This window comes from Oxyura jamaicensis, chromosome 9 (assembly GCF_011077185.1).
Source record: "Oxyura jamaicensis isolate SHBP4307 breed ruddy duck chromosome 9, BPBGC_Ojam_1.0, whole genome shotgun sequence".
NCBI lineage: Eukaryota > Metazoa > Chordata > Aves > Anseriformes > Anatidae > Oxyura > Oxyura jamaicensis.
Genome location: NC_048901.1, coordinates 14830038 through 14843866, shown reverse-complemented (window position 1 = coordinate 14843866; position 13829 = coordinate 14830038). Strand labels below are relative to the sequence as shown.

The 13829-nt window shown below is 53.3% G+C and overlaps 1 protein-coding gene across 1 annotated transcript in view; it reads right to left on the bottom strand.

Moving 5' to 3' along the window:
- Window positions 1-11987: 11987 nt before the first annotated feature.
- Window positions 11988-13829, bottom strand: part of P3H2 (prolyl 3-hydroxylase 2) — a 65027-nt gene continuing 63185 nt past the window's right edge. The window contains exon 15 of the mRNA XM_035334820.1: window positions 11988-13412. Within this exon, the coding sequence (XP_035190711.1) occupies window positions 13320-13412 (93 nt within the window). The 3' untranslated portion in view covers window positions 11988-13319. The remainder of the gene's footprint in view (window positions 13413-13829) is intronic.

Below are 13829 nucleotides of genomic sequence, written 5' to 3'. Positions count from 1 at the left end.
TCTGCCAGAAAGGTGTCTGTCTGTCTGCAAAGACTGGGGAGAGGGAAAATCCCCTCTCTGTGTACTTCCCTTGAGACCTGGCTTCATGTTCACCATTAAAAGTGAGAATGCCTGAATTTCTTGCTTCAGCTTCTGCTTTTTTTATTAAAAAGCCTTTCCCATTCAACAGGAAGACCTTTTATATTTCCATATCATCCATGTTGCATGGGTGTGTTACGAGGTGTCACCACATCCACATCTGTCATCTGGCACATCACATGGGTTGACCCCTGTAAGCCTTTCACTGAAATGTGAAAGCTTCTGCCTTGTGGATTGTTTGCATAGTTCCTTTTTTTTTGCCCTTTCATCCTTTATTCTGTTTTTGAGCAGGGTATGGGGAAATGTTTTATATTCAAAATCCTCCTCAAACATGGCAATGCTGTGTGCCCCTGGGGTGGGAGGAAGAGAATTTGGGCTTTGGGCAAGCAGGGGCAGTACCACCGCTTTTCCCTCCTCCATGTTTGTGAAAGAGCCTTGCACAGACACATCCACCACCACCAACCTTGGAGTTTGGGGATGCCTGTCTTTCATGCCTAGCTTACGTCACAGACCCTGTGCATCACTACATGCATCTTCTCTTCTACCTTTTGCCTTTTTCTTTGTATCTTGTTTCCTCCTGGCTGTACTACTTCAGCCTGATGGGCCATCAGTGTGGCCCAGCTTTGTCAGTGGCTTCTGTATACAAACAGTGTCTGCCTCCTACAGCTTTCCTGAGGTTGTGGCTGGGGGAAATGGCTCAGGAAGGCACCAAAGGGTCGGAGAAAAAAATCACAAAGATCTCAAAAGAGGAAAATGCCATAGCTTCTCCTGGGAATTGCTTTCACATTAACCATTAAGGCAGGGAATGCCTGCCTGAATTCTTTGGTTCTGGTCACTGCTGCTTTTCCCTTTAGCCAAAGGTTTAGAGCAGCTCTTGTCTCTGGATATCTCTAGCTGGAGGCATCATTCCCCTGGTTCCACTCAGGCAGGGATTGCTTGAATGTGCTATTAAAAACTAATATGCTGCCCTCAAAGAGAGAAGTGCTGCTACGCTGACTGCCAGAACTTGCTGTTTCAGCTGATGGGCTCCTTGCCTTTAGATGAGCAAACTGAATCAGGCAAAATAAGATTTCGGTTTCCATTAACTAGATAGGCTTGAAACATGTTTGCTGATGATTGCAATAGCTGTCTGCTGTGAACCATTGCTAGATTAGAAACTTCTGCATTGCTTATGTGATAGCAGTGGTTTTGGTGCAGAGGAATCCCAAGCTAGTGCTCTCCCTTTCCTCCTCCACACGGTCCTGTTGGAATTTTGTCTTTGGATAATGAGATAATTCATATGCAGGTATGAAGTTTTCAGGGTAGAGATCCATCATAAGTGTCCTGATGTATTTTGTAAACCTCTCAAGACCTGCATGCCCTCCTCTGCTATTTCCTAAGCACACTGAAGCTAGCAGTCCCCTGTGATGAAACTTATTCAGACAAAGCAAAATTTGGCAAATGTCCGAGTGGAGCCTGTGAAGGACATCCTGCTCAACACGGTTGTCCTGTCCTGTGCAGGATCGCCTTCCTTCCCAATGACAAAGCTGCCAGTGGGGGGGATTTCAGGATCTGGCCTCCCACACTGCTTCCTCAGCAGGAGAACCGTGTAGTCAGCCCAGCCCTAGCACCCAGTGTGACCTCGGGACGTCTGGCCTTCTGATGTGCTGAGCTCTGAGACGTGGAGCTCGTGCCAACCGTGGCATGGAGCTGAGCACCAGGCCAGCGCCGTAGTCCTGCTCAGCTCCCCTGCGAGGTCTGCTGAGTGTTGCCACCAGGGTGAGGGCTGTGCATTGCTGAGCCCTCAGCAGCCAGTGTGGGCACTACAGCCTTGCCTGGCAGCCAGACCCTGCTCGTGGGGTCTGGGGCCTGGGATGTTCTGGTTCTCCGTGACCCGTGACAGCAGTGAATTGACTCCCTGAGCACACAGCAGGGGGAGGAGGCCGGAGTTTTGGAGCCTTGTTGTTGATGATGCTGGGATACATTGGCTGTGAAGGTCAGATGAACGTGAAGGAAACTTACCTATATGCTCTGTCAGCAAGGACTAGCTGCAGCCTTCTCCCAGCTTACTTCTTTAGGAATGAAGTGCCAATATTTTACTCAGGTATATGGCAGTAGCCCTTTGCTGCAACTTTTTTTGTCCCATTCAGGGCCCCGTATGCTGGTCCCTCTTCTTTACATGTCCATCCTCTCCTGGTTGTGTATGTCAGCCCTTTGGCTTTAATATCAGCTCTGTGGGCCTGGGTGGTTTTGGCTTTGTGCACCTGTGGGTGTTTACATGCATGTGTTTCTTGTAGTGGGGTCTGGAGCCTCTCCACAGCCTCCTGCACCTGCCTGTGGGTGCTGCCCATCGCGCCGTGCCCGGCTGCTGGGTACTGCCCCAGCTCAGCCATCGGGATCCCCACAGACATGTGCTGGTCCGATTCCTTTTGGGGGGGGAGGAAGGAGCAGCTGCTCCCCCAGCAACACCCGACACAGCCCGCGGGCATCTGGATATTGGCCTGATAGCTCTGTTTGGGGAGGGTCTTCATGCAGCATTCAGCTGATTTTTCTCACTTCCACTGCGGTGCACGGCTCTTTGCGTTCAGCACCAGCATAAGCACCGCTGCCAGTGGCTTTTTTGGCTGTGCCACTTCCCCCGACGGTGGGGATGCGTGCTCCAACATGAGGTGGGTGCCTTCTGGCATGCTCAGCAATTACTCACAGGCAGCTGGGCTGATACCAACCATTACAGCATACAAGGGAGATGCTTACATTGTCTCTCCCAACTGCCTAGGGTAGGAGATTAGGCTCCCTGCATCATCAGTGGCAAGAAAGTCCCTGGGGAGCCATTCAGAGCATATTAGCTTCCCACTCTGAATCATGCCCTGGAAGATGTGGTCTCATTATTGCCTGCATAAAGGTCAAGGGAAGACAAAGTTTGTTTGTTAATATTAAGCAGGATGGCTCTGTCCCTGCAGTCAGCTTTGCTGAGGTCCTAAGGCTTGGAGCTGCTCTGCAAGAGAAGAGCCATGTGCCAGGCAGGCTGCTGGCTGCAGGGCTCCACGTGCAGGGAAGAAACAGGTGCAGGGGCTGAAAAGGAAAAACTGGAGGAAAATAAAAATAAAACAGAAAAAAAAGGGTTGGCAGACCTGGGGAAGAGCTGGTGCTTTTCCTATTCTATTTTTATAGCCAGTACTCTCGAAATGAATACCTAGCAGCAGAAGGGAAAAGAAAAAAATATATATTTTTTAATTAAACAAATTAAAAAAGGTAGACATGGGGAGATCGCTCCCGCATTCCTCGGCTTCTTTGTCGCAGGGGTTTCCTCCGAGAGGAGCGGAGCTCAGCGGGCACCACTGCCCTCTGCCGGGGCCGCGTTCCGGGTTCCCCGGGGCCGCAGCAGCACGGACGGGGCTGCAGCCCCCACCTCGGAGTCGCTGTGCCCCTCGGGCTGCTGTGTTTTGCAAATCTGCCTTTTTTTTTTTCTTTTTCTTTTTTCTTTTTCTTTTTCTTTTTCTTTTTCTTTTTCTTTTTCTTTTTCTTTTTCTTTTTCTTTTTCTTTTTCTTTTTTTTCTTTTTAGACACAAAACCCATCCCACGCGCGGGAGCTGTTTCGGTGCCTCTTGGATATTCATTTTGCACGGCTTGGATAAACAAGTGACCTGTGGGGGTTTTGGAGGAGCATTTGTTGTAGCTGCACCTGGGAAAAGGTGCTGCTCTCCTGCCCTTTGCTGTGCACCCAGGGATCCCCCAGAGCTGTGCCCGTGCCAGCCAGCACCAGCACCAGTGGGAAAGGCAGAAGGCGAAGCCGTGAAGCTGTCCCCTGCCAAAGCAGCAGGGCCGAATGCCTCACCCTGGGCAGATCTTGAGTGCCAAAAAGATGAAGCTGTGCCCTGGCTTGACAAAAGCTGCCTCAGGAGCCAGAGCTCAGCCACCCCAGGATGCTGGCTGGAGGCAAGCAGCCCCGCATGGCTCCCTGGTGCAGCATCACCCCGCAGCCCCGGCCAGCCTGCAGCAGCACTCTGCGTGCTTGGCCCGAGGGCACGATGTGCTCCACCTTCCTTCCACGCACACAGCACCTTGACTGCAAAAAAGTCCTCTCTGCCCCAGCGATACGCATCTCTTCCAGCTGAGAAAACACCACCAGGTATTTTGCAGCGAGCGCACGCCGCAGCCAGGAACTCCCACTGCAGCACCTGGCTGCAGCACCGGCGGCCGGCTCGGGGCTCCCACGCCACCGCAGGAGCCAGCTGAGCCAGTCTGGGTGGGGAGCCCGGCACCCCGCCAGGGCCCACCCGCCCGCGGCACCCAGCACCCCGCTGTGCACCTGCACGGCTCCGCGGGGTGCTGCCTCCCCCCCGGGGCTCCCCGCTGGGGCTGCTGGCTCCGGCTCAGTTTGCTGGCGCGTGCTTTAAAAGCTCACCTTGCCTGTTTTGGAACTGCGTGTGATTTTGGGAGGGCTGGGCGCAAACGTGAGCGCAGCCCCCAGCAGCGGGCAGGTGCCCACCGCAGCGCAGGGCTTTGCCATGGGGGTGTTTTGCAAGGAGATGGAGAAGCGGTGAGGATGTTGTGCTGGCAGTGCTCCTGCAGGATCCAGTCTCCAGGGCTGTGCTCAGCTCACATGGGCTCCCTGCTCACACCAAGGTGCTCCTGTTGCTCAACCCTGCCCTGGCCTCCAGGTCCCCGCTGTGGCCCGCAGGGAGACCTGAGGGAAGGGCACCCAAACTGCTCCAGTGCACACAATGATGTGAGCTGGTGCTCAGCTCCGAGGTGAGGACATGCAGATGTCAGGCATTTCTTTTCAGCTTCTTTTCTGCTTCTGTCTGAGCATTTCCTAGCTCTGTCGTACCTGGCCATGTCCTGTCCGTAGCTGCACTTCTCTGTGCCCCATCAGGAGCTGCAAGATGAGCAGCTCTGAAATGAAGATGCTGGGGAGGCCCCTTGGTCCCTTGGAAGGGATTTGAGATGTGCCCTAGAGCAGTGTTTTCCAATATTCCAGGCGAGCCTCTGATTTCCTCCAGTTTTTCCTGGCCTTCCTCAACAGCACCTCAGGGCACCTGCTGACTTCTTCCCATTTTCCTCCTGAAGTTGCTTTTGTCTGATTTTTTGGGGGGGGGGTTTTGTTTATGTTTTTGTTGTGTTCCCCCCTCAGCCCCCTCCCCCCCCCCCAGTCCTTCTGTGAGCTTCTGATTCATTTGGCTTCTGATTCCTTGGAAATCGCCTCTGGAGACAATGCCGAAGATTTCTACACATGTGATCCAACTCCTTGGCTGCATAGCCCTCAGCGCTGCAATTGGGTAAGAAATGTTACAACAGATCCCAGTCCTCTGTAGCAGGGCTGTTAGGAAACAAAATATTGCACAGTGCCATGTGAAGAAAAAAAAAAAAAAAAAAAAGAGAGAGAAAAAACCTCTTTGATTAATTAAAGGTGTGGGTGGATGCACAATTCCATCAAATTATCCATGAGTCACGGCGAAATGCGAGATAAATGCATCCACCCGCTGTGCCAAGGACGTGGTCAAGCAGCCTGTGCTGAGCCTGGGGAGGAGATGCCAACCTGAAGGTGCTCGCCAGTGTTGTCATGGGGGTGTCCTTCACCCAGACAGGAGCTGGAGGGTCACGTCCAACACACGGCGAGGTGCCCGTGGCACAGAGCCCAGCCCCTCTCCCTGCGTTTGGCCCTGTGAAGGTGATGCAGGGCTCCTGCACGAGCCGCCCTGAGCACTGGTGAGCACAAGCCGATCCCTTCCCTGCTGGTGTTTTGGCTCTGGCCTCAGCCCCAAAGCCACAACCTCCTTGCTAAGCCCCAAGCAGGGCTTACTTTGGGTGGGAGCAGCCTGTGGCCGTGCCTGCCTGTCACTGAGGGCACAGCGACCTTACTTTGCTCTCCCTGCAGAAAAGTTTTCTTCCAGGATAAAGTCCTCCAGGCAGCAAGACGGTTACTTCTGTTATAATTTATACTCCCCCCTTTATGTCTGCTTAATTAATTGACTTGATGTTGCTCTTCTAGGGGCACGGGGAAGCCAGTGCTTAGTGGCTCCCAGCCGGCTGGGCTGTGCCCTGCACTGAAGGCTGAGGGCTTACAGTAAAAGCCCACGCACCAAACCCCCACGTGCTGGGTTTGCTCAGCCATGGCAGCGGTGACTCGTTCAGCCCCAGGATGGGGCAACGCCTTGCACCAGGCCTTATCATCTCACCCAAGGGAAAGCTATTAGCAAGGAATAATTAAGACAAGTCAGGGACGGTCTGGCCATGGGCAGCAGCTGTCTGGGGTTATTTCAGACTTGCCTGGGAGGTGAGGAAATTGGACGTGACCGTAAGTCCTGCCAGGGATGCCAGCAACAGACAGATGGATGTGGGGTGGTGGAAGTGAAAGCACTTTGTGGCCCCTCAGGAGCAGACAGAGATGATGGAAAATTCATTTTTTTTTTAACTTTTTTTGGTTGGTGGTTTTGCAGTGGTGCCCCCCGGCCAGGAAACAGCACAGGGCTGCTGCTGTTTCACGGGATGAAGCCTGGCCAGAGATGGGCTGGGAAGGCACAGAGCACATGTTGCAGCACCATGGGCTCTGCTTCACACCTCCAGGAGGAGGAGAGCTGAGCCTTTCTCCTGTCCTCTGTGTGGTGATGCTGGGCCTGAGGAGCACCTTGGTCAACCCCTGCCTGCCTGTTTAAGCATCTGCAATACCTCCAAGAAGGCTCTCAGCTGGGTGAGACAGGCAAATCAGACCTGGTGAGGCTGAGCTGCAGAAAATGGTCTATACTCATACGGGCAGATATCCTGGGATGGATTTTCCTTCCATTCATAGTACTTCGGCTGGATGTGGGTGAGCGAGGAGCAATGCTGGCTGGGGTTGCTGGGTGGGACAGGATGAAGGTCTGGGTGATGCTCCAGAGCTGGCCTGTGCTCCCAAGCAGCACCCTGCCCTTTTTCCCCTCCCATGGCTGGTGTAGAAGGGCCCTGCACCTGACCCCCTGGGCATCCATCCCATTAGCCCACGACTGCCTGATTAGCACTGCTACCATGCCCCAGTAGCATGGTGACTGATGCACAGCTGCTGATGGAGGGGAAAGCAAAGAGCCCTCTTGTTTATTTCCTTAAAACCCTAAGATATCTTGAAGAAAGCACCAGCAGCAGTGCCGGCTCCTGGGCAGGTGGATGTGCCAGCAGCGAGCTGTGCTTTGCGCTCTGAAGGCAGCAGGGGAGAGCCCAAGGCAGCAGCACGGTGTGCTGGCGTTGCTGTTAGGTGGTGCTCACAGCCCGTCCAAAGAGGTGCTGAGGGCTGGTAGCTCCGCCACACCGCCTGGGGCACGGGCTGCCCAGCAGCAGCTTCTGACCTGGAAATTTTCTTGTGCTGCTGGGCCCATCAGGAGAGCAGGAGATGTTTGTTATTATTTGTCTTGTGGCGCCGGTGGTTGAGTAAGAGGAGCCGGCATGCTGTGCGCACGCCACCGGGGCTCCCACCTAATCCTGCTGGGTGGAGGACTCACTGCCTGGGTAATGCCCCTGGCACTGCACGTCCTGCCTTTGTTTCAGCGTAATTAGCGTGGAAAGGGAGAAAGGATGCAGTGCCTCGCACCTCAAGGGGAACCATTACGGATTCGTTGGGCTCCCAGAGCAATGCGATTTGTGGCTTTGTGCTCGTTCCTCCCAGGCAGTGCTGTGACAGCTCCAGGCCATGCCAAGGCACTGGAAGAGTGGAGTCATGGGCTGCAGGGCTAACGCTGCAGCTCCCGGTGCAGACGCTCAAGCAAAGAGAAGAGGAACATGCTGGTGGAGTTGCTGCAAGAGCTGGGTTCAATACCTGGGGAGGCACAGGGCACAGCAAGGCAAATATCCCTGTATGCTTTTTCCCATCCCTAATTGTCCACGGGGACCACGTTTGGGTGTGGGGATGGCTGTAGTAAAGGTGTTGGCTCAGAGATCCTCAGGGCTAAAGTGACATTTGGTGACAAAATCCTTCCCTGCAGCTGTGGAAACCCATCTGGCAGAGCAAGGACTGATGGGCTCACACTAGAGCTGCTTTCAAAGCTCTTGAGAAGGGGAGAAAAAAGGGAAAAAAATGAAAAAAAAAAAAAAAAAAAAAAAAAAAGGAAAAAGAATGCTGTGTGGAGTGGCTGAGGGTTTTCCCTGCCTGGCCCTGCACCCAGCCCCTGTGCTCGGAGGAGCTGTAGGCAGGTAACTGTCACGGAGCAGATAGACATGAAACCACTCAGCTCATCCTGCCTCACCCAGGGCCAGAAGGGTTTTTTGAAAACAAAAATAAAGGGAAAATTCAGTCTCCACCCATCCACCCAATTTGGCCGGCGAATCAAATGAAACAATCTGAGCGCTGGCACCGTCGGAGTGGTGAAATGCCAGCGCCCAGCCTCACACATGAGGTGTCGAAACAAAACGAGGTGAACAAACAACCCCCGGGTGCCTGGGGGCACCGACCTGCTTGTAAGATGCTGGTGGGTTGTTTCCCCCTGGGTGGCAGTGGTGGCAGCCCCTGTGTCCCCCCTGGGACCAGGCTCCTGTCCCCGAGGTTCCTGGGCCCAGGCTGATGGGGCTTGGTGGCACAGGGCCGGCACAGGAGCGCCCATCACTGCTGGTGGTTTTTGGGGACATCTCAATGTGGCCATCTCCATGCTCAGCTCCTGCATCTGGGCTGGGGCACAGCCCAAAGGGGGGTCATTGTCCTCTTTTAAAAGCCATGAGTGTCAGCATAAGAGAATTTCTTCCCAGCCTTTGCTACAGCCCACTTAAAGCACTGGAGGAGCATCTCCAGCTCTTTCCACCTTCTGCCTCATTGCCGTCAGAGCAGTTCCTTTCACTTCTGGGACTTGGGAGGGCTGGAGCTGCCAAACCACCTTGGTGGCCCTGTCTCTGGCAGGGCCCAGCCTTCAGCTGATGCTTCCAGCAGGAGCACTGTGAGGAGGCAGTGGTGGCACTGGGCAGTGCTGGGAGGCCACCATGCAGCTGGGCCTGCACAATGCTGCGTGCTTCCCCTCAAACCTGGGAGCGAAGCCACCTTACAGCCATTTTGAAGCCAAGAAACATTTTTTTTCTTTTTTTTTTTTTCTTTTTTTTTTTTTTTCTTTTTTTCTTTTTTCCCTGGGAGCAGAGCCGTTGGACTTGCACGCGAGGCAGCGCAGAGGCTGCTTATCGGCTCACCCCATCGCGGCTGCAGCCCGTGGTGCTGCTGCCATCTCCGCCGTTAATCTCATTACAAATAAAGGAGGGGTAGAAGCTAAACTGAGCTCATGTTAATTCCCCCTGCCCTGCCCTGCTCAACCTCAGGAAATACCTCCTGGAACTGCCATGCTTGTTACCCAGACCAGCCCTGGAAGTGATCATTAATGTCCTGCTCCCTTGCCAAGCCTGCCCGCTCTCCAGCCCAGCTTTGGTCACCCCTGGGACCCCTGCATCCCCCAGATCCTCGGAGGGCCCCTGCTCTCTGCTTGCCCCTTAAACCAAGGTAAGAGGGGCCAGGAAACTCTCCCAGTTTCCTATTTTGCTTTCCCAAGTTCCTGTCTTGTGCTGGGTATATTTTCAGAAGGGTTGGATGGTGGCCAGGGGGTTAGGACATATTTATTTTTATATTTTTTTTTCATATAATAAATCTTTGCTAAAGAACAAGGAAACAAATCCCATGCCAGCTTTCACCATATGTTTAAAACAAGATAAAAGTAATACCAGGCTGGACATGGCATCCACCAGGCCTGCCAAGACAGCAGTTTGCTGGTGTGCTGTGTGCTCTGGGGATGGAGGAGCTGTGCCCCAGGAGGCTGTGGGGGCCCTGCCATCCTCAGTGCTACCTGTATACATGCCGATACAGACATACATGCACCCATTTGCACTTGGGCACGATGTCAAGGGTCATACCCTGATGCACAGACAAGCTGCAACGTTTCCCCCAGGAAAAGGTGGCTCTTGTGGGGAGGTGGTGGGGTGTGGGCGTAGGACCAGTTGCAGAAACAAAAGGCATGCACACTTCTTTCCTTTTTTAAATAAAGTTCTTCCCCAGAGCATGACTAGCCCATTTTAATCTTACTGCCAGCACTATTAGAGACAGTTGTTTTGTATTTTGCCCCCCCCAGGTTGGGCAAGGGTGTGGACAGAAGGAAACACCTCTTTTTTTTTTTTTTTTTTTTTTATTGATGGCTTTTCATGGGCTGCCTGTGAGAGCTTGAGCTGGCTCTACCCTGGTTTAACCAGGAGGGATGAGCAGGGCTTGGTGCAAACTCCGTCTCTTTCATATCTCCTGGCCAAGTCTCTGCTGCTCGCAGGCACTCGGCAGCTGTAATTCCACCTTGCAAACGTATCTGGATTCTGCTGCCTCCCACCACCAGCACCTTGGGCTGGGAGGACCTTTAGATGGAGACTGGGCAGCCTTTAAAGCTGGTGTGGAGATGGTGGCACCCAAATTGCCCACCACCAGGGCAGAGGAGAGAATACAGCAAGTGGGATGCTGCTGCAAGGTGGGTTGGAGCTGAGGGGTCTTCAGCTTGCAGGGCTCGTCCCTGGGTCTCCAGTAGGCAGCAAAACTGCTCTACGCCTTTGGGCTGTCAGCCTGGCTCCTGGAAATAAAGGGCACATACAAAAGGTCCAACTACACGGTGGTTTATAAGCCTATCATGCCCCGGGTTGGAACTAATGGGGTTAGTCACCACCCAGCAGAGCTGCTGCAGACTGACATGTCCGCATGGCCCTGAGCCTCTGCAGCAACATTGGGGAGGTTCAGTGGCATCAAATTAGCACCACAAAGCCTACCTGGCTAATGCCCATGGGCACACCCAGGTTTTATTAGCCTCTGTAGCCACTGGTACACCACCAGCTCCAGGCGTTTCAGCCTTGACTGTGAATTCAGGAATTTGTAAATACCCTTTTGCATCCCTTTTGCCCTCAGCTTCCTCATGCTGCCGATGGCCAGCTGCCTTCATGGAGCACCCTGGGTAAGGAAGGGGTGATCACCCTGGACTTGGGAACACATGGCTGTGAAAACAAACCCCAAATCCTCGCCAACAAGGAGCCCCTGCACTGAGGAGCACCTCGCCGTGCAGCACTTCCAGAGCGAGCGCCACACCCAAGTGCACACAGCCTCATGTTGTTTTCAAACACTTCTGAAATCTATTATGTTGTTTCCTTTATGAGCTTTTTTACCCCCTTTTTTTGACTGTCATAAATCAACGCTGCTAATCCAGCCTGCCTATATTGCTAGGACTAGGAGGGGTACGCTGCCGTTAACAAGAAACCCAGACATTGTTCGTGCATCTCCGTTCTCCAGCCACACCTACTGCGGGTGATAGATCTGGGGCACATCTAACAAAGGGCCAGGGATCCTTTTGGAGGCTCAGCCAAGGCTGGAGGAGCTCAGGGCTGGCCCTGGAGCTGCCAGGCTTGCTGTGAACTGCACATCAGCTTCATTGCAGAGCCTCGGTGTGGGCCATTTCTCAGTGGCTAGGCCACCCTGACACAAAAGAGACACTACACTGCATTTTTGGTGCATGGCCCAGCTTTGCTCCCACCAGGTTATCGTGTATAACCTGGCACCCACCTCTGCTGTTGCCACAGAAATAAAAATCCTCTTCTTAGCAAGACTTGGCTGGAGCAGAGCCCAGGCTAAGCAGCAAACAGGAAAAGTGTCTTTGAATTGCTGCTTTCCTGCTTCCTGCAGCCCAGCACCGACCGCAGGCAGCTCTTGGTGGCACAGAGAGGGACAAGTGGCACAGCCCAAGCTGCTCGGAGTCCTCCCCCGTCCTTGGAATTTAGGGCTGGTGTCGGCTCATGTTTGCAGTCAAGTCCCAGAAAGTTGCATGCCCCAAAAATATGCTCCCCCAGCACGTGGTGTGTGTGTGTCTGGGCAGGGAACCCAAAGGGAGAGGCACCATCACAAGACACCCTGTGCATACCCCAGTCTCCCCTTCTCCTGCTTGGATAAAGACAGACAGAGACAGGCTCTGGTGTTGTGTTTAGTTTAGTTTAGTTTATTTCCCCTGGATTTAGGCACAGCTCTGGCTAACCACAGCAGCAGCAAACCAACCCCAGCTTGTGAGGGGAGCAGCACAAACTGGGGCCGAGGGCGCAGCAAGCAGGAGCCAAGCCTGGGAGGCAACAGCGTGGTGAGGGCAGGGGACAACACCTGATTTAAGTCCTGGAAATGCCAGAGATGGCAGAGGGGAGCAGAAAAGGACTGAGAAAACACCAAGCAAACGCAGCAGGGAGCTAAACAGAGCTGCCTGGGGAGGTGAGCTCCAGCCAAGCCTCCTGCGGTGCTTTCTGCAGAGGACAGCAGCCTTGCAGGAAATTCAACAGCAAGAATTGCTGCAGCCTGCTTCTTGGGAACTGCTTTCTAGCAGCTGTTGGGTCAAAATGAAAGCTGTCCCTGGGTCTGGGGTACGGGCAGTTCTGAGACTTCAGTGCTTGTTGTGACTCAGGTGGGGGCTGCTCTGGTCCCGTGCACAGGAGTTAATTTAATGGTGGGCGAGACATGATTTACTAGCTCAGCAGCAGGTGCTGGCATGGCAAATTTCTTGTGCTAAGCAGCCTGTGCTTTCAAGGCAACACCCTCAGACTGTGTCAGAAATACTCTGAGCAAGTAGATGGTACCACGCCATAAACATCTGCAGCTTCTGCACCGTCAGGATGGGAGGACGCAGAGCACCCAGCATAAAAAGCAGCATCGTGACCATCCAACACCATGGCACTGTAACATCCCTGAGACTTGCAGCTGCTTTTGAACACTCACCTGAAAACCATGACTTGTAACTCTGGGTTTTACCAGCAGCAGCAGGGGCTGGCAGCTCACAGGACAGGTGTGCAGCAGTCTCCAGGATGGGAAGAACAGCCACAAGCAGCTGGCACTCCAGTTTCTCCCAGGGCAGCACTGATGAGTCTTCAGCCAGCACTTGGCAGGGACAGGGGAAGAGTCCATCAGCACACCTGTGACATTTCTCTAGCAGAGAGAAATGTCTAAATGGCTAAAGAGAAGCAGCATCCTCTGGCTGAGGAATTAAAAAAGTGTCCTCCAAGGGGGTGCAGTGGGCCTGAATGGGTCCTGAGCAGTGCTAGGGAAGGACAGGGAACCTCAGCAGCAGAATCAGTCCCAGCAGGAGATGCTGGCACAGGGATGAGGGGTCCCAGCAAGAGCTGTGCTAAACACAGAAGAGGCACTCCTGAAAACTCCACAATCATATTAACCTGTTAATTTATACAGCATCTCTGTACAAAAATAGAAAGGTTCTAATAAGATTAACAATATTAAATAAATATTTAATAGAAAAAGTCTTTGGCCTAGTTCATAGCTCATCCTTTGGGTTGATATTCATTTCGCTGGGTCCTAGATGCTCCTGGTCCAACATCGCGATCACTTCATCTGCCTGGATTCGCTCCTGCAAGAGGGCAAGGAAAGAAATCACAATAGCAGAGCTTCAGCACCCACCCTCAGCTCTTTCATCGACTCAGCCTGCTGGCAGCATCCACGGCAAACAGTTCATCCGAGGACCAGCACTGCAGCCAGGAGGGCAGGACACAGCCTGGGACTTGTCCTGGGGATTTGCTGGACAGAATGAACCCAATCACTTTGCACCTCGATACCTAATTCCCAAATGGATGGGGCAGAGCTGATGCACTGCAGGTCCCCTCTCACACTTCATTAGCAGTCACAGGCAGCCATCTCCTCCGTGCCTACCAAGATTTCCAGCTCTCTGGACAGGGCTGATCCCCTACCACACATGCCCCAAGCACAGAGGAGGTGCAGCTGGCACCAAAATGCACAGGCAGCAAGGTGTATGTCTAAAATAAGCTTC